General features: G+C 46.1%; 1 protein-coding gene across 3 annotated transcripts; it reads left to right on the top strand.

Annotated features, from left to right (window-relative positions):
* The first annotated feature begins 317 nt into the window (after positions 1-317).
* On the top strand, positions 318-16,232 carry MTFR2 (mitochondrial fission regulator 2). 3 transcript variants are annotated; one of them, XM_046674574.1, is made up of 8 exons: positions 318-355; positions 817-933; positions 4,848-4,952; positions 5,403-5,515; positions 6,725-6,954; positions 8,644-9,001; positions 13,453-13,627; positions 15,420-16,232. In XM_046674574.1, the coding sequence occupies exons 2-8, from the start codon at positions 871-873 to the stop codon at positions 15,453-15,455; spliced, it is 1,080 nt and encodes a 359-aa protein (XP_046530530.1). In that variant the 5' UTR covers positions 318-355; positions 817-870; the 3' UTR covers positions 15,456-16,232. The 3 variants fall into 3 exon arrangements, with proteins under 3 accessions (XP_046530530.1, XP_046530531.1, XP_046530529.1); XM_046674575.1 differs by lacking the exon at positions 15,420-16,232 and adding an exon at positions 14,071-14,513; XM_046674573.1 differs by lacking the exon at positions 15,420-16,232 and having other exon boundaries at positions 13,453-14,053.
* Positions 16,233-22,023: the final 5,791 nt, after the last annotated feature.

Raw genomic sequence — 22,023 nt, forward strand, 5'->3', positions numbered from 1 at the left:
TGGGACCCCAACTCCGGACCGCCGGCCCGGCTCCAAGGCCCAAAAAGGCTGCAAGAACCCCGGCGAATGCGGATGTGACCGCACCCGAGAACCCGGAACCGCGTCCTGCGCGTGCGCCCGCATCCCAGCGCAGCCTGCCCCGCCCACCAGCTGCCTCTTGGCTTCCGTTGGCTGCCTCGCAGAAGGCCCGCCCTCTTGCCTTGCAAGCTCCCCTAACCTGACGTCTCTGCGCAGCCAATCACAAGCAGGAGTCCCCAGCGTTGTCCAATGAGCTCGGGCGCGGGGCGCGGCCCGCGAAGTTTGATTTTCCGGTGGGGACGCGGAAGCGGCGAGCCGGGCCCGGAGGCGGCGGCAGGTGGGTGGAGTGCGGGCGGCGGCGGCGGGGGCTGCAGGCCAGCCCGGGGCGGGGGCGCTGACCCCTGCGGCTCGACCCGGCGGCTGCGCGTCTGGGAGCCGGGCCACCGCGAGCGACCGACCCGCGCCGCTCCCGGCTGGGGTCGCGTCCTCGTCTGCACCGCGGGCGGGTGGGGCGAGCAGCTGTCTCTGCTCGGGTCCGGCTGCCCGACCCGCGCGGCCCCGGCACCTTCGGGAGGGGTCTCGCCTGGCGCTCCTGCCGAGTGTTCGGTCTCGGCCAGGACGTCCCCGAGCTGCCCTGCGGTGTCCGCGGACCTGGGGTACCCCCCCCCCCCAACTGGAGCGCGGTGCTGGCGGAGGTGCAAGGTGGAGCGGGAGGGCTTGTCCCGGCGGCGTTATACGGTTCATGCGGCCGTTATTTATTCGTCCAGAGTAATGCCTTCTGAGCTTTTTTTCCTGAAGGTATCAAGAAACTGACCATGTTCCCTTGAAGTGGCTTATGTGTTTGCTTCCTCCATGTCTCTCGTGTTGAATATCTTAAGAGAGATGCTGGGATATTTTGGCGTTCCTATAGACCAGGTAAATGTCTTTTAATGGGTTTGAATGAAGCTGTTGTATTTGTTCTTGGGTCTCATTTTGAAAATCATTTACAGGTGAACATTTAATGTAAGGCGAAATTGTTACTTTAGGTGTAACAGAGGTGAGTTTCCAATAGTATGGCTTTGATAGTTTGAGTTTGAAAAGGGACGAGACTATTAGGAACCTATTTACCTGACAGGTCAAATGCCAGCAAAAGATACAAACGAAGCAAAATATAGATACGACCTTCGTAGAATTACATTTATCGAATAGATAAAAATATATTTTGAATTATAGTGGTTTTATTTAAGGTAACAAGTTTGATATTTGTATAGAATGGCAAGTTATAGCTCAACAAATTCAGAATAAATTTTAAGAAGAGAGGGTGATGTAGGTCTGAGAATTACAAGCAAATCCAGTTTTGTCTCCTTATTGAACGCCTGCTACATGTAAGACAATATGTTTGGTTTGGCGGTTGAGATAGAGTAGCGATACATGGTTCATGTATTTATGATGCTTAAAATATGAGGAATAAGAAACGCACACAGATAATTACAAGACTGAATATAAGAAAAACAAAATAGTAGGGGGGCTTACAGAATGGGCAAATCATCACTATTGGGTGTGGTGAATTAGAAGAAAGTAGTCAAGGATAATTCCAAGGTTTTAAACAAAAGTAAGTTGAAGAATGATGGTGCCATTATTATAAATAGGCAACTCAGTGTGAGGAACTAGTTTTAGGTTGGGAGATAAGGCGAGCCCAGATGAGCTGTTGGAATATACAAATATAAATATCCTGCAGGTAATTGGCTGTGTGGTTCTGGAATGTGGGAAGGAAAAGAGATTCAGGCATGGCGTTCTCTGTGTTATTTTGATATTTAAACCCATGGACTTTGATGACATAATGGAAGACGTCATTGGATGTTATTGCAGTATTTGAATTTCAGAAACAGTGAGGTTGAAGATGACGAGGACTGAGTAATAGTTGAAGATTTGCTTATCATTAGATTACGGATGCATTTAGGGATTTCTGTAGGTGGAGAGAGGCAGCATATTGTAGTGGTTTGATGAATGACTGAAGAAGAGAAGTAGCATCAGTGACCTTTTTTGAAAAGCTTGTGAAGAGAAATGGAGAGGGGCCATCAACTTGAAGGGGCTGTAAGATTGAAATTTTCTTTTTCTTTTCAGCGTTAGAGGTAACTTTAGCATGTTTTGCAGGCTGTGGGGCAGAACCTCATGGACAGGAAATAATTTAAGATACAAATGAGATAGAGCGATTGAGCAATGCAGGGAATATAAATAAATAAGCCTTGGAAAGAAGACGGACAGTCAAGAGTAGAATAAAAGCGAGAGATGGTGGAGAGATTTTGAATGGAGAGAAATGAAAATTGAGGTGTGTCGAATTGCATCCTTGTTTTCTCAGTGAGAGCGGAGGCAAGGCCACCTGCAGGTAATGGAAGTGAGGACATAGGGGGTTTCAGAGATCAGCGATTGCTTTGGGCAACACAGTAGAGATCAGAACGTGTTGTGAGGGGGTGGCAGAATTCCTGTGCAGAATACCCAGCTGAAGTCAGCGTGGATTGGTAGTCTTTCCAAATATTGTCACTTTGTGATTTTTTTCCCCTAGCTAAGAGTAGTTGGAGTAGTTTGTCCGTTAGTAATACGAGAACACATGATATCAAGAGGATGAACCATTTTTGAGTGGCACTGAGCCTATCACTGAAACAATTAATTTGAAAATCCCTGCTTGGTAGGAAAGTCAGTAAAGTCAAAATGAGTATGCTGGACCAGGAAGGGGAGAAGGAGGTGAAATCATGAGAGTGCTGAAGATGTCAATGGCAGTGAAGGCGTGAGAGAGTTAGAAGGACAGGAGTTTCTCAGGACGGAAATTCCGGAGAGAGAGATGAAGGTACCATCCAGGTTGACCAGGAATCGGGTGACTTTGTCTACAGTGTGTGGCCCTCACTGTAGCGGGCCTCGAGGCCTGCGGTTCTTAGCAAGGGTGCACGTATGGGGGGTCTGGAGAGCATTTTAAATAGAATTGCTCAGGCCGGCAGGATTCTAGTGACAACAGGCCTGGGATCTCTGTCCTCTAGGCTGCGCTCTTCAATATGGTGGCCACTGGCCACATGTCACCTTTAAGTATTCTTGAAACGTCTGACTTGAGAGCTGCTATAGGTGTAAAATATGCAGTGGATTTTGAAGACTTAGTATATAAAAAAAGAATGTAAAATGATCTCATTAATTTTGAAAATATTGATTACATGTTGAAATAACATACGTATCGAGTTAAATAGAATATATTAAGAAAATTAATTTCATCTGGCTCTTTCTACTTTTTCAAATATGGCTCCTAGAAAATTTGGTTCACATATGTGGCTTGTGTTTTATTTCTTTTGAAGAGCACCTTCTGAGGCGATCCTAGTATGTGTGTGGTTAAGAACCACTGCCCTGAAGGACTCAAAAGGAATGTGAACACGTCTCTGCCGGCAAAGGGTTCACAGTCTAATGCAGGGACAGAAAACTGCGGGTGAAGTGAAGTGACCTGGAATTAGGTGCCCAGGAGAGCAGAAACAGCCACATTTGTAGAGGAGTACGAATCTGACAGTTGAAAACTGACCTAGTGCTCGGGCTGGAGTTAGACCAGAGCCCCAGGCCCACGGGTACGTGCCTGGCAGTTGGGGCAATATTGGCTTGTTTTTGAGACAGTGCGGAAAATTGCTTAACCCAAAGAACCTGTGTTCTTGTTAATGGACGGTGCCACGTTAGTTTGGGCGGACTGAATAAGGCCAAGAGGCAGGAGACCTTTCAGGGTGATTGAGAAGGGTTACCAAATGCATGGAGTACGTTGTGGAGGCTGAGCTGGCAGAACTGAGGGAAGGTTGTGAGGCGGGTCGATGGAATCAGTATTTAATGTGAGACTCAGGTGTTCGCACGTGATCAGATAAGTTCAGAGTCCTTACCACTTAAATGGAGGAATGGCGTGACTTCGCACAGAAGGATTCTGTGTGCTGACGACTTCGAGATCCTCTCCCGCCCTGGTTTTCCTCAGCTAGTCCTAAGGCTTTGATTTTTACCTCTATCAGGTATTCCGTGTGCTAATGATTCCCAATTCCATCTCTCTAATCCCAGTTTTTCTCCTCAGTTCTGGAACAGTATCCATCTGCTTACAGCTTATATCCATGAGGATGCTAATGGGATGCTGCCTATAGCTGTTGCTCATAATAAACGTTGTCCTTGTTATAGGATCTTAGGAAAAATGAAAAGTCCAATTTTTAATGTTTTTTAAAGAGAAAGTGTTTTCTTTGTGTTAAACTCTCTGCCAAAAGAATAAATGTTATGTCACGTTTTTGGGGGAGGTTCCTGTGGGAATATGGGGAGCCCAAGCTAAAGGACACAGTGTTGAGTTATAGCGGCACACTTCACTTCTATTATCTTTTCAAGAACTGGCTTCCAGCACGTAGATTCCATTGCAAGTAAAGAATCTTCAATTGTTAGGACCTGATTCGTTCATGCCCCTCTTTATCTCTTCTTTAAAGGAGGTTTTTGATTGGGCCAAAAGACGGGATTTTTAGCTGGGAGGAGGGGAGGCAATTTTTCTGAACAAAGTTTCCCAAGGTATTTGGACATTCTCGGAAATAAAACAAAATGAATTTGTGGTTCTCTCCTAAAAGATTTCCCTTCCTGGAATGTATATATATTCACTCTTATCCTTTTTTTTTTTAAATACAATTAAAAAGACAATAAGTTTGAATTCTTTGAGGAAGGTACTTTGAGCACACCATCTATATTTTCTTTTTCTTTTTTTTAATTTTCTTTTTAAAAATTAGTGGCATTGCTTCTTTGACTTTTTTTTCGTAGATATCTAAACATGCTTACTGAGTCCTTTTCAAACAATGCTTTGTGTTAAGTAGGTTTTGCAGATTTGGGAAAATAAAGGCTACGGCTCAGCGCGGAGTGTTGTTCGGATTATTGGAAACATTCTTCCTTTAGAGCCCTGCCCCAGGCCTCATTTTGAGGTAAGTCGGTCAGCACGTGTCGTTTAAGCACCATGTGGGAAATAATGCTGGGTGCTCCTAGGGGTATAGGGTTGAACAAGGGAAGAAATGTTTCCTGAAAGCCAAAAGCCATTTGTCTACCCCTGGAAACAAGGCATTTCACATGTGTTTTTGTGTTTATTTAAATAGTTACACTCAAGGTGGGCGGGTGCCCAGTGACCTGAGTAGCGTGTCTTTTCTTCTGGCTGGTGTTTTATGACAGATGGCATTAACCCGGGGGGAGAATACGGCTGCATGTGTAGACTTATGAATAACATTTTCCTCGGTATTTTTTCTTGCTAACAGGTGCATGTTTTTCTATGGAAGACCCTTTTCCTTTTCCCTCTTTTGGGTTTTAGCTCGCTGAATTTCCGCGGGCCTGGGTGTCCCCGCTCCCTGCGGAGCAGTGACTCTTTTTCCTTTTCCCTTTAGCTGACCCCAGTCTTGACCTCTGCAGACTCTGCTAACTGTGGATCTGTAGTTCCATCTTTTGCTGATACTTTGTTTGTGGCAAATGATGAAGAGGCCCGTTATCTCAGATTTAGGTAATTTTACCTACTTATCTTGGAAGTGGGGTGTGGGCTGTAATCGGAGTTCTTGCACGTGCTGGAGTTTGTTCAGACTAATTGAGCCTGTTTGTTTTGTCTGTCTCTGTACTGAGCTGAGTCCTACTAATATCTTTCTAATAAGGATGACTAGCTGTTTCTCATATTTAGCCAGTTTTGGTTTTTTTTTGAGGAAGATCAGCCCTGAGCTAACATCTGCTGCCAGTCCTCCTCTTTTTGCTGAGGAAGACTGGCCCTGAGCTAACATCCGTGCCCATCTTCCTCTACTTTATATGTGTGGGATGCCTACCACAGCGTGGCTTGACAAACGGTGCCATGTCTGTACCCAGGGTTGGGACCAGTGAACCCTGGGCCGCCGAAGCAGAACGTGCGAACTTAACCGCTGTGCCACCGGGCCGGCCCTAGACAGTTTTTTTTTATGCACGTTTAAACCTAACACCAAGCCTAGGAAGGAGTGATAGATAGTGAAAGGGTATCAGAATCACAGTGTTTATTTTTAGGAGAAAGCTGTTTCCTATGCTAGATACGAGGTTCATTTTACTTTATGTATTTAGCCAAAATTTATATTGTTCTTATTGTGCACCAGGCAATGATGTTCAATATATTTCAAAATTTGGATCTGTTACTCCTGCTGAGTGCTAACTTACATGTTAGTATATTCAGATTCAGGCGGTAGGCACCACAGGGTCAGTCATTCAGATATTCTGGCTAAATTGATCATGTATGAAACTGGTCAATTTTCAAAATGTAAGAATGCCATAAAATTACCCCTAACATAATACTGAATATAAGACCCTTCAGTGCTGTATATTCAGAATGTGTAGAATTCCTAAATAAACCAACTTTATTTCTAAATAAATAAACTTGTGTTTAAAGCTAATAGACAGAACAGTTACAGGATAAGTATTTTTGTTTTATAATCTAAAAGCAAGGTTTGTTCCTTCATTCACTGACCACTTATTGGTCACCTATTAAAAGCTACCTTCTGTTCTCTACATTGAGAATACAAGTTACATAGGAGGCTGTGCTTATCCTCAGTGAGTCTGGAGACAATCATGGGATAAGGAGAGTGACTCTCGTTTTGTTTTGGTGTCTTTATTCTTTGACTGAAAGAATTTATTCCTTTTGGCAAATTTCCCTCTGTCTTCTCTCTCTTTCTCTCCATTTCTTTTTTCCTTCCACCCACAGAAATAGTATATGGAAAAATGAAGAAGAGGAGGAAGTTGAATACCCTGTGCACCTGGTTTGGGATCCATCGTCACCGGCTCTAAGACGTAACAAACCAATGAGAAATGATCCGCCTGTAAGTGAAGCTGCAATTAAAAAAATAGCCGCCCTTGAGGATGAGCTGGCTTCGCTCCGCTCTCGGATTGCTGCGATCGTGGGGCTGCAGGAGCTGAAAACCAGCACAGGCTCCGGTGGGTGACGCGTGGGGCTGCGGTCTCAGTGAGGTGACACTTAGTAGTATGGGCATCAGTGCAGCCCTGAGCGAGGATGTCTGATGCTAAAGTAGCTTGTGAATGACATTAGATGTGAAAGACGTTGGGCATATAAGACTATGTCTGATGTGTGTTTAAAGTGAATTAAGCCGGGGGGTGGCCCCATGGCCAAATGGTTAAGTTTGCATGCTCCACTCTAGCGGCCCAGGGTTTCGCTGGTTCGAATCCTGGGCACGGACATGGCACTGCTCGTCAGGCCATGTTGAGGCGGCATCCCACGTGCCACAACTAGAAGGACCTGCAACTAAGATATACAACTATGTACTGGGGGGATTTGGGGAGATAAAGCAGAAAAAAAAAAAAAAAAAAAAGACTGGCAACAGTTATTAGCTCAGGTGCCAATCTTTAGAAAAAAAAAAAGTGAACTAAGCCACATTTACAGTGAGGGAGTGGCTTTGTTTGAGGAAGAGCTGGCTATACTGCCGAACATTCTACTTCTCTATTAAGAAGCCGTTTTCTAAGAATGCTTTCCTAACTTTTCAGATAAGCACTGGGAATTTAAGAGGAGGAATGCGTTAATTTGAAAGAAGAGTATAGATTTGAGCCTTCATATTTTTGTAGTTTGAAGTTATTGCTGCTATAATGCCACCAAGTTAGGCGGATAATGTTTTCCAGGTGACCCTTTTCTAAATTTTTAGACATAACTTGCTTTAACCAACACACACACACACACACAAAAGTGTATATATACATAAATGATTTATATATAATGCATAGTATTTATATAGGATATATTTATCATATATAACTTATATGCAACTATTATATAATGTGTAATAATTAAAATGAGATACACACACTTTCTTTTCAGCAATCGTGTTTCACACGACTTTTCAGAAGCGAATCTGTTGTGACGAAGTTAAGTGCTCAGTCCTCGTCTTAGGCTCCCGCCTAGAAGGTGTTTGCGTGGGTGTTTCTGCAGTGTTGTTGCAGGGTGAATATGCCAGTTTGAGTGTTTCTATCTACAAGTCGTTGATCATATATGTTTTTTCAGTTTATTCAGGTTTCCTTAGGCTTTTTTCTTTCTTTGCTGGGAAAGATTCGCTCTGAGCTAACATCTGTTGCCAATCTTCCTCTCTCTTTTTTCATTTTTCTCCCCAAAGCCCCAGTACATAGTTGTCTATTCTAGTTGTAGGTCCTTCTAATTCTTCTGTGTGGGACGCCACCTCAGCATGGCTACTGACAGACGAGTGGTGTGGTTCCACACCCGGGAACTGAACCTGGGCTGCCAAAGTGGAGCGAGCGGAACTTTAACCCCTAGGCCATCAGGGCTGGCTTTTGTTGATCATCTTTTAGCTTTTTTAAATAGAGGATGAAATTCAGATTGTATGTGACTTACTGAAAAAGCACTTATTATTTTCTCTTTAAAATGCATTCTTCCTTACCCGCTTTAAGGGCCTACACAGAAAATCCTAATTGGATTAAAAATAAACTTACTATTTGGCTTGATGCTTACAGAAATTACTAAGCAGATGGGACTGCTTCTCCTTCCTAGCCACCAAATCATTATTTTAGTAGCATTACAGAAATTGTTCCTGTTTTGGTTCTAATTAGTGTTACCTTGGAGAGAATTTTGCCGGATTTTTAAACAGACTACTTTGTTTTCAGGCTCCTTTGACTTGAATGACGGGCCTGGTGGTTTGGGACAAACGCCATCGTCAGTGGCTGCTCAACTCAGTGCTGAACCGGATCCATTCTCGAGTTCATGGCTTCCCTCTCCCCCTCCTCCACCACCACTACCCCCTCAGTTTTCTTCTCTGCAGCCTCCATGTTCTCCTCTTGTACAACCAGGATCTAAGAATATTTGTGACTCAGATAATTCAGCAGCTGAAATGAAAAAACAGCACCCAGGTGCTTGTCAGACTATTTATAGTCATTGTCCAAAAAACCAGAACAATAAAGATATTCCAAACATGCTGGACGTTCTAAAGGATCTGAATAAGGTGAAACTCCGTGCAGTTGAACGGTACGTGGTCAGGATTTGAGAAATTTTATCAGTGCTGTTTTAAAAAATTACTATATTTACCAAAGTAAACATACATAAGTCTTTTATTCCTCAGTTAGACACAAAGAGAGGAGAGAATCATTTTCAAATTTTCTGACTCCTCTAGTATATTATCTCTGTATTTTTGAAACAGCTTACCTCTCTTGCTATTTGTTGCTATTTTAATTATATCTGCTTTGCATTGTTAAAGATTAGAAACATGTTCTCGTAGATAATCTGCACCCTAACACATGAGCACACACCCTTCTCATTACATCTTCCTGCCGTAGTTGTTACAATCTTTAGTTAAATCAGTGTTCAGAATTTACATCCTTTTTATGCCAGTAAACATTTACAGGGAAGCCATTTCATACAGTATGATTGCATTTTGTTTGTTTTTTTGTTGGAGTTAATCCTCTCTGAGTTCCATTTCTTTCTTTTTTGAAATTCCTCTCCAGAAGCCCGGGGTGCTCCACCTCACTGTTGCCCTCCAGCCTGCTACGCTGCCGTCATCCTAGGGGTTTCCTTCACCACCGTCATGGGCATTCTCTTACTTTTCTCCTGTTGCATCCCCCTTTTCCTGGGTGTCATAACTTCCCATAGCTTCCTGAGAAAGGGTGCATAAAAGGTAGATTATTTTGAGACCTTGCATGTCTGAAAATGTTATTGTTTTATTCTCACACTTAATTGCTAGTTTGGCTGGAAAAATAATAGGCAGAAAACCATTTTCCTCAGAATTTTGAAGACATTGTTCCATTAATTTCTAGCTTCCAGTGTTCCTGTTGAGAAGTTGATGTCATTCTGACTCTTGGTACTCTCTGTCAGACCTGTTTCTTTATTCTTGAAGCATTTAAGATCTTCTCATTAGTCCTGGTGTTCTGAAATTTCAGGACGATGTGCCCTGGAGAGCTCTTTTCTATTTCTTATCCTGGGCACTTGTGGACTCAATCAATCTAGAGTTTTAGGCCCTTCCTTTTTGGAAACCTCTTATAAACATTTCTCTGATAGTTTTCACCCATGCTTTCCCCCTGTTCTTTTCCTGGAGCTCCTACGAGAAGTTTGAATGCCAGAATGATTCCTCTTAGCCTCATATCTTTCCTTTACTGTTTTCTTTCTCTTTGCTTTTCTATTATACTTTCTAAGAAAATTCTTTAACTTACCTTTCAGCTCTTCTATTGCATTTTTCCCTGCCATCATATTTTTGATTTGCAAGAGCCGTTTCTTCTCTGAGTGCTCCTTTTCTGTGTCTTCCTGCTTCTGTTTGTCTTATTCCTCTGAAGATATTAACTATATAGTTTTAAGTTTCCTTTTGCTTTTGAATGATCTCTATTTTTCCTGAGTTCCTCTTTTCCTCTTGTTGATTTTGGTCTCCATCTTTAGTTTTGGAGCCTTAAGTATCTGGTGATTCTTGGCTATACTTTCACGTTTAGAAATGAGGCGAGGAGATGATTGAAGGTTCCTTGTGTGAGGCGGGCTTGCTAACTGGTGGGCTTCACAATTTAGTGATAGAGCAGAGGACCTGACCGTTTTGTTGGCCAGACCCCATAGGTCAGCAGCTGTATGTCTTTTCTTTGTGGCTGAGAGTTTTCCTAGAAAGTTCTTCAGTCTCCTTCTTGGCCAGGAGAGATGGGGATTACACAGCGGGTGCAAGCCCGGTGTTTCGAGAGCTGAGTCGGGAAAGAGCAAAGGGATGTGCTCATCATTCAGTGTGTACTTTCCTGCATCCCCCTGTTTTCAGGAGGGCAGCTCACCTTGCAGTCTCCTCACCTTCGTCAGCTCCCAGCTTCCAACACTTTGCTGCAATTCTGGTAATCTCTGTCTTTGTGCGTATACATCTTTTTCATTTCTTTATTGTCATTTCAGTAGGATTTCACAGAGATCTGCCATGGTCACTTGGGAGTCCCTCAGCGAGGTTTTGGTGAGAAAATAAATAGATTTTCCATATAACAGTGTTAGGACAGATAAGTCATTTCCTTATTGATGAGGTTATGATATGATCCTTGTATAGGGCAGCAAGTACAGGGAAAAATCCTGTGGCTGTGTGTGCACACTTGGTCCCAGCTAGATTGCTTACTGGTATCAGTGGGCCTGTCAGTGTAAAATGGTGACTCTGGCTTTTTCCGTCATTGGGGAAACAGCTAAGGGGCCAGCAGACTATAACCTCCATCCCCCATTCCCTGGTGTTTCTACAACGAACCTGTATTACACATGGCTGCGGAGTCAGACGAGACTTCCCGCGTATTTACGTTTACAGATTTCCTGACTCCCATCTTATTACAGCAAATGAAGTGTCCTTGTTCACATCCAGGCTCTCCCCTTGGTCGCTGGTTCCCCTTCTCTCTTATCTTCTCAAGGATTTCACTTAAAATTATCCCTTCTGTCTTCTGCATCATCAAGTTTTCCTTCTTTACTTTATTCTTCTCACACCTGAGTATTTCCCAGCTTCGAAACATGTACCCCCAGCTGTCACTGTTCTCTGTCCCCTTTCTGGTATGAATTCTCCATGTTGTCTATAGTTTGTTTCCATTTCTCGCTGCTGCCGTCTACCCACTGGAATATGGTGTCTGTCCCCATCACTCTGTTGAAAACTGCTCTTGTCAAGGTCACCAGTGACCCTGTGTTGCTAAATCCAATGGTCAGTTCTTTTTTTTTTTATAGATTGGCCCTGAGCTAACATCTGTTACCAATCTTTTTTTTCTTCTTCTTCTTCTCCCCAAAGTCCCCCAGTACATGGTTGTATATTCTAGTTGTGGCATGTGGGACGCTGCCTCAGTGTGGCCTGATGAGCGGTGCCATGTCCACGCCCAGGATCTGAACCAGTGAAACTCTGGGCCGCTGAAGCGGAGTGCGTGAACTTAACCACTGGGCCACGGGGCCGGCCCTGATGGTCAGTTCTCATTGCTCCTCTTTCTTGATGGCTGGGTAGCGTTTGATACAGCTGTGGTTCTCTCCTCCTTGGAACGCTTTCTTCACTTGGCTTCGAGGAAATCACACATGGTTTTCCTCTCACCTCATTGTCCACTCCTTCTCACTCCTTTGCTCACTCTCCCTTCAGTGTCGGCGTGTCTGAGGCTCAGCCCTCAGCCTCTTCCCTTCTCCATCCACATTGTGCCTTTGGTGAGTATGGCTGTCCATCATACAGCTATAAGCTAATGACTGCCGCGCTGAGGTTTCTGTCCCTGACTCTCCTCTGAGCCCCGTCCCTACTTGACAGCTGCCTGCTTGACGTCTTCGTTTGCCTGCCTCACAGGGGTCTTAAGTGCTCATGTCCAAACGGCGCTCTTCCTTCCTACCTGTTTCCTTCTTCCTCCTTGAGCACCTGTTCTTGCCCAAGTCTTTTGCGTCTCAGTAAATGGCAGCATCGTCACCCACTGCTCAGTCCAAAGATCTAGGACTTATCTTTGTCTTTCTTTTCCTTTCCATCCTGTATTCTTTCCATCAGCATATAGCTCAAATCTGTGGACCCTCGTGACCCAGCTGCCCCCGCCCCATCTAAGCTGCCGTCTTATCCAGCTGGGACTCTGCACTGGCCTCCTAACTAGTCCCTGTTTTCATTCTTGTCTCCTTATCTTTTCTCCATGGACCAACCAGGGTGGGCCTTTAAAAGTGGAAGTTGGATCATGCCATTTCCTGCCTAAAACCCTGTGGTGGGTTCCAGTGTGCTTAGAATACAGTACAGACACCTCGCGGTGGCCCGTAAGTCCCCCAGGATCCAGCCCTCGCTTCCCTTGTGGACCTCATGTCCTGCTTCCCACGCACTCGCTGCCTCTGGCTGTGCCTGTCTGTCCTTTCTCTTCCATACGCTGGGTCCTTGCTGTGTGTCCCCCGGATGTTCACACTTACACTGACCCCTCGCCGTTCCCTTGGAGGATGTCATCTCCTCAGAGGCTTTCCTGACCACCTCGTCTGCAGGACTTCCGCCCCGTCACCCCCCCATGGTAGTCACAGCATTACTGCTGCTTCCTTGGTCACTGATGGTCTCTGCCACCAGAGTGTTCCCTGGCGCGGGACACTGCTCCACCCTCGAGGCGTGGGACGGAGCCTGGAGTAGCAGTAGGCATTAAGTGGAGACTGGACGAACAGTTAGCCTAATGGTTTTCTTTTCATGAACTCTGTAGTCCTTTTAAGAGTTCTTAGATATTTCTTTAAATTTTCCACTGAAAATTTAGAAAATTTAAAATAAAGATCTTCAGCACAGAGATATTTGATAAATCCCAGGTCATAAGAAGGTTGTGGTGGAGCCCCACCCACGTGCTCTGTTGGTTTTCTGATTCCCAATTCACTGTGCCCTCCAGGTTGCTTATTCCATGCCAGAATTTCCAATGTCTTGAAGACGAATTAGATTGTAATATATTATGCTTGTATTCCTGCTGTGTTTGTCAGTAAGGAGCTTAAATTACACAGTTTTAATTTAGTCAATTTTTTAAAAATAGGTCGCCTGGAGGGAGACCCCTTCACAAGAGGAAGAGACACAGCTCACCCTGGGACCCTGTGGCTTTAATATCCCGTGCCCTGAAGCAGAAATTTGCGTTCCAAGAAGACGATTCCTTTGAGAAAGAAAATAGGTCTTGGGAGTCTTCTCCCTTTTCTAGTCCAGAAGCTTCAAGGGTGAGCGATGATAACGTGAAGTCCGATTTTCAGTGTTTCTGAAGTGTATGGTTGGGATAAATCTTTGCCTTCACGTTCTCTCGAAGTGAGAGAGAATGGGCTGCACACTTGTTTGTTGACGCTGCTAGTGTTTCTGTTGTTTCTGTTAACTTTTGCTTGCTCAGTTTAGCTTTTAGCCTACTATGAAGTTTTTTTGAAATAAAACCCTTAATTTGAAAAATACGTGTGCGTAAGTTTGTAATGGTCTATCCTAGTCAGGTGCTGACGCGCTGTGGCTGTCTGCAGTGTGAAGCGGCTTCTGAAACTTTGAAAGGACCAGAGAAGGATGGTGCGATGGATCCAACCTAACCCTAGTCAGATGTGCATACTCTAATGTTTTTCTCAGTCAGACACAAAGATTTTGGATTATTTATTTAAACAGAATGTTAACTGTGCTTTTACAGGAGCAAATGGGATCGTAATTGTCTTCAGCGACAGAGCTTCTTAGTTGCGTAAAAGGACACACGTTGTATTCCAAACACTTGACCCTCAAGACTGCTCCTTCCTTGAAGTCTCTCTTCTCTAATTCACACGTGATTCTAGTTTTGGGGGTGGTCTTCCCATCTCAGAGTTCAGTGGAGGGAGTACCTGAGAATACGCCGTGGAAGGAGAGGACTGTGACGGGGGCAGCATCTAAAGTCGGCTGGATCGCACTGAGGAGTGGTGGCTGTCAGCCGAGGACGAGACGGACAAACTAAGACGCAGACGGCGACGAAGGAGACAGCAGAGTGGGAAATGGTCCCTCTCCTTCCCGCCGTGTGGTCTCGGGGTCACCGTGTGTGCGCCTGCGCGCAGTCTCCAGTGTTTATCGTCTTGACTCAGTTATGTTCTTAACTCTAAGAAGGCAAAAGTGTGTAGTTTACCTTAGGACTGTTGCAATAAAAAAACATAAATGTGCCTAAAAATAAGTGTTTAACATTTGTGTAGAAATTTATATCTTGCAAAGTCCTTTTTCCCTCATTTCCTTTGATCTTCACAGCAACAGCCTAAAAAAAGAAAAAAGAAAAAAACACCCAGGCCAGTTACCTGTTTTACACATGAGGAAAATGTGCCCCTCGGTGCTTAAGTAATCTGCCCGTGAGCCCACATCTAATGGGCAGAGCAGTGACCAGAACTTGGTTTATTAAAACTCCAGGATGTTTGAAAACCCCCACTTACTGAAGAAACTCTGGAGCGGAACACGCTGTCCCCGTGGTAGTGGATGAGGGGGTGTTACCGGGTGTCTCAGACTGTTCCCCGGCCTTAGCATTTCTCTCCAACCATGAGCATCGTAGAGAAAGAATGGAATCTGTCTGTGTATTTTTTTCTTCTCCCCAAAGCCCCCCAGTACATCATTGTATATTCTAGTTGTAGGTCCTTCTGGTTGTGCTACGTGGGACGCCACCGCAGCATGGCCTGATGAGCGGTGCCATGTCTGTGCCCAGGATCCAAACCACAAAACCCTGGGCCACTGAAGCAGAGCGCGCAAATTTAACCACTTGGCCCCCGGGCGGCCCCTTTCTCTGTATTTTCTAGCACCTAGCTTGGGGCTGGACACACATGCTCCCTGTGGTCGGCTGGGAGGGCTCAGGCCCTGCGGCTGAGACGTCTTGCTCGCTCTCATGTCCTCAGCTCTGCCACAGCCCCAGCATGGAGCTCGCTCCCAGAGAGCTGCGCACTGTTGGAGGAGTTAACCCGAGGGCGCTGTGGTGCTGGCGGGCCGTTCTTTTTCACATTAGAATAATTCCTCTGTCCAAAATTTGCTTTATTTCAGTTTGGACATCACATTTCCCAGTCAGAAGGACAGTGAACTAACGGAAGAACCGACAGACACAAAAGACGTTGACCAAGGTGTGCACGCTGCGAGCTGTGGCTGCGCTCCTGAGGAGAGATCACAGACGCACACCGGCCAGCCTTTCACGAGGCGTGGAAGGAGCGCGTCTTCTGTTACGTGGGTAAATGAAGTCTGTACACCGGGTCTGTGAGTGCAGGGCTGCGAAGAGTCTTGACTTAAGAATTCCTGTCTCTGGTCTTGGAAGATCCAGCAGCTACCTGGGTACCGGTGATAGTTAGGTGTATGGACTTTTTAAATGTATTTAGTTAGTGCTATTAAAAGCTGAATACACACTGAATGATTTTCCTAAGAGCTAAACAGTAAGTGACCTGGTGTTTCCCATTAGAGAACAGTCAGCTCTCGCTGTAAGGTAACAAACCATTTTAGTGGATTGAGAAAGTTCTGTAAACTACGTGTGTATTGTAGCACTCAGCAAACCATGGTGTACTTGGGTTTTTAAAAACAATTTATTAAAGCAATTATGACTTCCTAATTTAAGAGCCTTTGCATCTTTTAAAAACTGATGGTGATCTGATTGACTGGCCTCCAGCAACTGGGAGATTTTCAAAGAATATAAAATTGTGGTTTTTTTCCTTAGGATAGTCGTAGTTCAAATCATGTTGATTGAGCCTCCTAAAAATTCTTCCTGAGGTGACAAAGAATTACTCTTAGAAACCGGTTTTGATTGTTGAGTTCTAGAAGTAGAAATATTTAAGGAATCTTCTTGGTAAGTTTTGCCTGCACTTCTGTGTAAATATTACGGCCATAATTTTATTTCCTTTGTTTCTTATTACATTGATACTCTGTATCTTTGTAAATAAATGTGCCTTTGAATTTGGTTGTGTTTTGTATCAATTCCAATTCGTGTTTTCTCCTTACTGCTGTACGCATGAAGTCTGAACTTTGGTTTGAAAGAGCGTCCTGCAGGTAGAGTCTTGGGTGATACGAGTGAAACACGTGGGCTTGGACGACGTGTTTGGTCCCTCCGTCCACGTGCTCACGTGATGTGAAGATTTACCAGGTCCTGTAGACTTAGCCTGCGCACCAGCCAGGGCGTGCAGCGTCCTTGCGGACGGGCTCGGCCACCCGTGTGGCCAGACTCTCCCCCTTTCAGAAAAGCCCAGTTGGCCCGGCTTTGGTGTTGCTGTGGCAGGCAGTTGGTTGCCTGGCCGTCTCCATTTCCAACCCCGTTCTTCTTGGCCCCCTTCTGGTTAGGCGAGGCCATGCAGTGGCCATCTAATGACCACGAGGAACAGGCTTCAGATCATAGAGCCGTGAACCCTGATGCCGCTGAGCTGTCGAGCCAACTCCCACAGGAGCCACGAGCAGACTTCTTATTAACGAGAAATAAAGGAGAAAAATAGGCCTTGGGGGTTTTCTGTTACTTGCAGCCAAAAGCATTTAATGACAGCAGTGGCTCTGGATGCCTGCGTGTTTCCTGATGCTCCTCATCCCGGCCTCAGCGGCTCCTGCCCCTCCTCCACGTTTCCCTCACCCTGCCCTCCTCCCTCTGTCCTTGTAATTAGAGTTTTCCCCTCTGAAACAACTGCTCTTTAACCCCCAAGGTAGTCTTGCATTTTCAGTTTGATAGTTTTCCCATTAAAAAATGTATGATGAACAAGCCCTCCACCCCCAGCAGAGACCTTTGGAGGTGCCAAGCTCTGCCAAGGGAAGTACATGTCTTGAGAAACCTCATGTTGACTTTTCGGGGGGCTTCTCTGTTCTGCCTCAGCGTGAATTTCCTGCCTGGTCAAAGCACATGTCAGCACGTCGGGGTTGAGCCGGCCTTGGGCTCCGCTCTGTTTCGGAGGTGACTCCTGGTGTCCTGGGAGACATGGTGACCACGTGCCCTGAGGCTCCCCCCTGGAGGCCTCCCGAGGGGCTGAGCGGGCTCCTGGGGAGCTGTGTTCACTGCAGAGCTGCAGCTGGGGACTCAGGGCAGGCCTTCGTGGTGAACCCATACATGAATGACCTAATACCGAATGTTATTTATAAGACTGTATTTGATGACACCTTAAACTTGTCTGAACACACTATGAAAGCTGAAACTGTCGCTCTTCTTGCAAGTTATATCAATACCAGCTTCTTTTCCTGACCCTAGAACATTAATGCTCCCACTTGCCCTACCAGATTCCCCCAGCTCCTCCTGCTTCCTCAGATGCCTCAAATTACGTTACACTCTCCTTCCCAGTTGGCTGTCAGTTAATCCCTGTAAACTAGTTAAGGGGTTTGAGCAAGGGCATTTGACAAAGCATTCTAATACTATTTTATATTTGGAAAGAATTGGTTTTATAATACAGGCTGCAGGAAGTGAATGCTGTTCAAAATCTTGACTGTTCGAGACATGCAGGTGATGACGGCAGTGGTTGTCATGGCAGCGAGGGGAGCCCGGACTTCCTGGGAGCACACGGCAGAATGCGGAATCCAAGGGGCCCCTTTTGAAAAGAGTGGTTGGGGCCTGTCAGGGGGAGGGGTATCAGAAGGGCTGACTGACCACGAGAATGTGCTGTAGTGCGCTTTAATTACGAAACTTACATAGAAAGTAGTTTGGAGGAGAAGCAGCCGTTTATACAGTAGCAATGGGGAAAGAGGATTTTAAATAGATTTTGCTGGACATTAAGCACAGACTCTCCTTAGATTGGAGAGGTTACGTTTGCAACTGGATTTGTTTTAAACTGAAACAAAAACAAACAAACCAAAAGCAGGTTCCGGGGAACGAAGCGTGAGGTTTTTACACCAGAAAAGGCTACTGCTGGTGGGGGACTTTCATGTGCAGAAAGTCCATGCGGGTGGGTTCTCGGGACAACACCCTTCGAGGGAAGGAAGCGGGATGGTGACGGGGAGGCTGGACGGTGACGCGTCTCAGTGGGGGCCTCCGCAGATCCCACAGGGAGCCCAGAAGCTGGACGCCCTTCCGAGTGGTCCCCCATTGCTCTGAGGGGGCTGCGTCCTGCCTTTGCACTTCCCATTGAACCAGACACTGGCAAAAGGGCATGACCTTGAGCAAGGCAGCCTTCCTTAGCCAAGGGCAGTTCCCACAGAGGACTGTCTCTTCTAAAGACCATGACAGCGGTCATCATAGTCCATCACAGACGACCCGGGTTCCACACCATCACAGAGCCCGGCCTGCTTCACACTGTAGTCAGCTTGAGCAGGGGAGTGTCCAGAATCCCCAGGACCCATTGCCCTGTCCTCCCCTCCCTGGACAAGGCTGGTGTTATACTGATTTTCTTGAAAAGATCTGCATTTTAAAAATTGGGGGAGTGGGTAAGAAAGTCTCCAGAGATCCGATCCCTTGAGTCCCCCAGGTTTCTGTGTGGGACCCTTGAGGCTGCTCTTTTCTCCTCATGGAGGTTACTTATGTTTACAGGACTCAAAAGCGTTGAGCAGGTATCACGTCCGGTGGCCTTGGGGACCAGTGAAGATGTGCTGGAAATGTGCCAGGAGAAGTGAGTTCTCACCCCTCCAGGCCCCAGGCTCCTTGGCTGTCAAGCGAGGGGACCACGCAGAGAGCCCTGAGGTGCGGTGCAACATTCACGTCTCTGACTCACCTGCTTGGCTCAACTCTAATCACAGCTCAGCTTGGTGCAATTTCAGTTTCTGTACTTTGTGCCAAATATTCTTGCCAAAGAGATGTGATCTTGGGCTGGGCACAGTGGGGAAGGCTAGTGGGTCCCTGAGAACTTCTGTGACGCTGTCCTTGGGAGTGGCCTGTAATTTACTATCTGGGTGACAGCAATGGCTCTCATTCTTAACAGCACTTTGCACATATCAGCTCCTGTTCTTACTGCCTTCTGTATATTCACCTTGTAATCCTCCTGACAACACTGGTACGCTGTTCTCATTGCTCAGATCAGGGACCAGGTGTAGACAGCCTGAGGGACCCTCCCCGGTCTCCACAGCTGGTCAGTGGCAGAGGTGGGATTCGAACCCAGGCAGTGGGTTTTCAAGCACATATTTTTAACCCCTAGGCAGCACTGCCCACTTTTTAATTTGTTTACTTATCTATTTAGACTTTGCCTTCTTCCAGAAAGTATCTAAGGCGGTTTACAAGTATATGTAAAATATCGCAAAACAGTAAGACACTGGAAGAGGAAAGCCCCCAGGCTGCAGTTTTCCACGTTGGCCACAAGAGATCAGTGTAGCACTGAGGCGTTCCTCGGCCGGTGCGGAACTGCTGACCTGTGACCACATCGGGCTGCCAAATTTTCAGAAGTTAGAGACAAAGTGGGGTTAGATTCAGTATTACGTGCAAAAGCAGCTTATTTTAAAAAGGATATTCATGAATTACAAGTGGCCACGTCCTTGATGGATCTGAGATTACTCATGTCATCAGGCTAATTCAACTCATTTTCCAACAATTAATAAATACTCTGTAAAATTCCATGTAAAGTCAGGGGATAGTATTGCTTAATTGTTAAAGATTGCAGTGAGATTCTCATAAGTTCCTCCATTTGAGCACAGCTGTTTGTTTCACTACTAGAGAAAAGTACAAGCTTTATTATGAATCATAGGATTACAGTTTTTGCCTTTATCCCAGTGAAGATCGGCATATTAAAGTGGTGGAATTTTTGTTAGGTATTCTGTAACTTATACATGCAGACATGTGTTTCCAAAGACACAGTAATCGTTTAAAAGGTCGTCCTCCCTTCTGTGTCAGTCCAGCATCTTCCTGCAGTTGAGGTACCCATGTGGAAAGCTAATCTGAGAGGGTGTTAGCGATTTCAGACCCATCTGCTGGGCGTGGAACTGTGGCGTGGCACAGGATCCCCAAGTGGGACAACCTCTCTGTCCCCCGTGGTTTCAGCCTTTGACTAAGTTTCTGCCTGGACCCTTATTAAGGATGCTGGGGGCTGGGGGCCTGGGCTGTGTCTGCTCTTGCCAACTCCTCTTCCCTGGGAACCAGACCACATGTTCTGCCGTCTGTGGTCCTGCTGCCTGTGGTCGCCATGACGATCAATCCTAGCAGGTACATTCGTTGAAAACTTAATCTGTGTTGGTCACTGCACTGCACACTTTATAGGTATTAATTTAAGTCATGCCCCCTTTTTACAGTCGAGGAAAGTGAGGAACAGAGAGATTCGGGGCCTTACCTGAGGTCATACTAGTAGGAAGCTGCTGAGCCAGGATTCACACTCTGAGTCGAGTTCTTGACTGGTAGGCCAGCCCTCCCAGCAGACACCACCACCACCTCGCCTGACCCTCAAAGCAGCATGCAGCTCTGGCCCCCGCAGCGCCCTGCTGGCACAGTTCGGGCTGGGCATTTGCAGTTTCCTCACGTGGGAATTCCTGCTCATCCTTCAAAGCATGGTTCAAAGAGTCTTTTTCTCAGAAGCCTTTTCTGAGCCTCCCTCCCCGGCCCACCCTCCAGCAGGTGCGACCACATCCCTCGCTGGTACGCTTGGAACCCTGCCTGTCCCTTTGCCGCTGGATTTATCGCAGTTGTAATGGCTGCCCAGTCTGTCTCTCCCCAACTCCGCTGGGCTCTTGGGAGCAACTTGGATGTATGAACTGAGTTCCATTCACCCCACTTCCTCCTACACCCAAACAACAATCAGCGCCAACAAGGAGTGACACTTTGATATGTTAAGGACAATGCTAAGGATGTAGGTTATCTCATTTAATCACAACCATTCAAGAGAGGTATTTTATCCCCATTTTACAGATGAATAAAATGGAGCTCGTGGAGCTCCAGTAGCTGGTCTCAGGCCAGCCGATACTAAGTGGAAGGGCTGGGGCTGGACCAGGGTTGCTGATTCCAAGCATGCGTGTGCAACCCTAGTGTGTCCTATGCTGACACATATAGTGGAAAATGGACTTGATGGAAAGCTATTTGGTTAAAACTATATCTATTGTTTAGTAATAGACTTATCCCAAAGTATAAAATATCACGTGAGTTAACTGCTCAAGTTCACACACCTGGAAGTTTCTGGAGCTGGGTGTAGGCCAGGACTGCGGCGGCCAAGGCGCTCGCGCTCCATCTTTATGGCCCAGTTTTGGAGGGAGAGCTCTCCCCAAGGGGCCTCCTCAGCCAGGTTGGTCAGACTGGAACCGCTGGCTGCCTGACCATCTCCAGGGGGCAAGGCCGTGGGCCCTCACAGGACCACCAAGCTTGGGAGGCTGGTCAGCACCCCTGCCCACACTGTGGACCCTCATGAGCAGGTCTCGGCCTGGCCTGGGTTCTCCCAGCCGCCTGCCAGCTCTGTGTCCCGCCATGTGTCACAGAATAGCCTGCCCAGGAATTGCCTCAGCATCTTTGGGAAACGACTTCGGCAAGAGTAATTATTTCTCCCTTGAGGGTGAATTTGACTTCTGGAAATAGCCAAATAAGTGCCAAGACTGATGAATGAGTGGATGATCTCAAGATTGGTCACAAATGAGGTACGACTTTCAAGTAATTCGAGTGATTTTCTTGCAAGGACTGTAATCTGGCTCTGAGGGTGTTCCTTAAAGATCGGTTCCAGAGATATTTGGAGTGTGGCTGCATTGGATGCATTACCCAGGGCGACTTTTGGAAGGACAGCACTCTTTTTTTTCTTTTTCT

This window comes from Equus quagga, chromosome 11, assembly GCF_021613505.1.
Source record: "Equus quagga isolate Etosha38 chromosome 11, UCLA_HA_Equagga_1.0, whole genome shotgun sequence".
In the NCBI taxonomy this organism is placed as follows: Eukaryota; Metazoa; Chordata; class Mammalia; order Perissodactyla; family Equidae; genus Equus; species Equus quagga.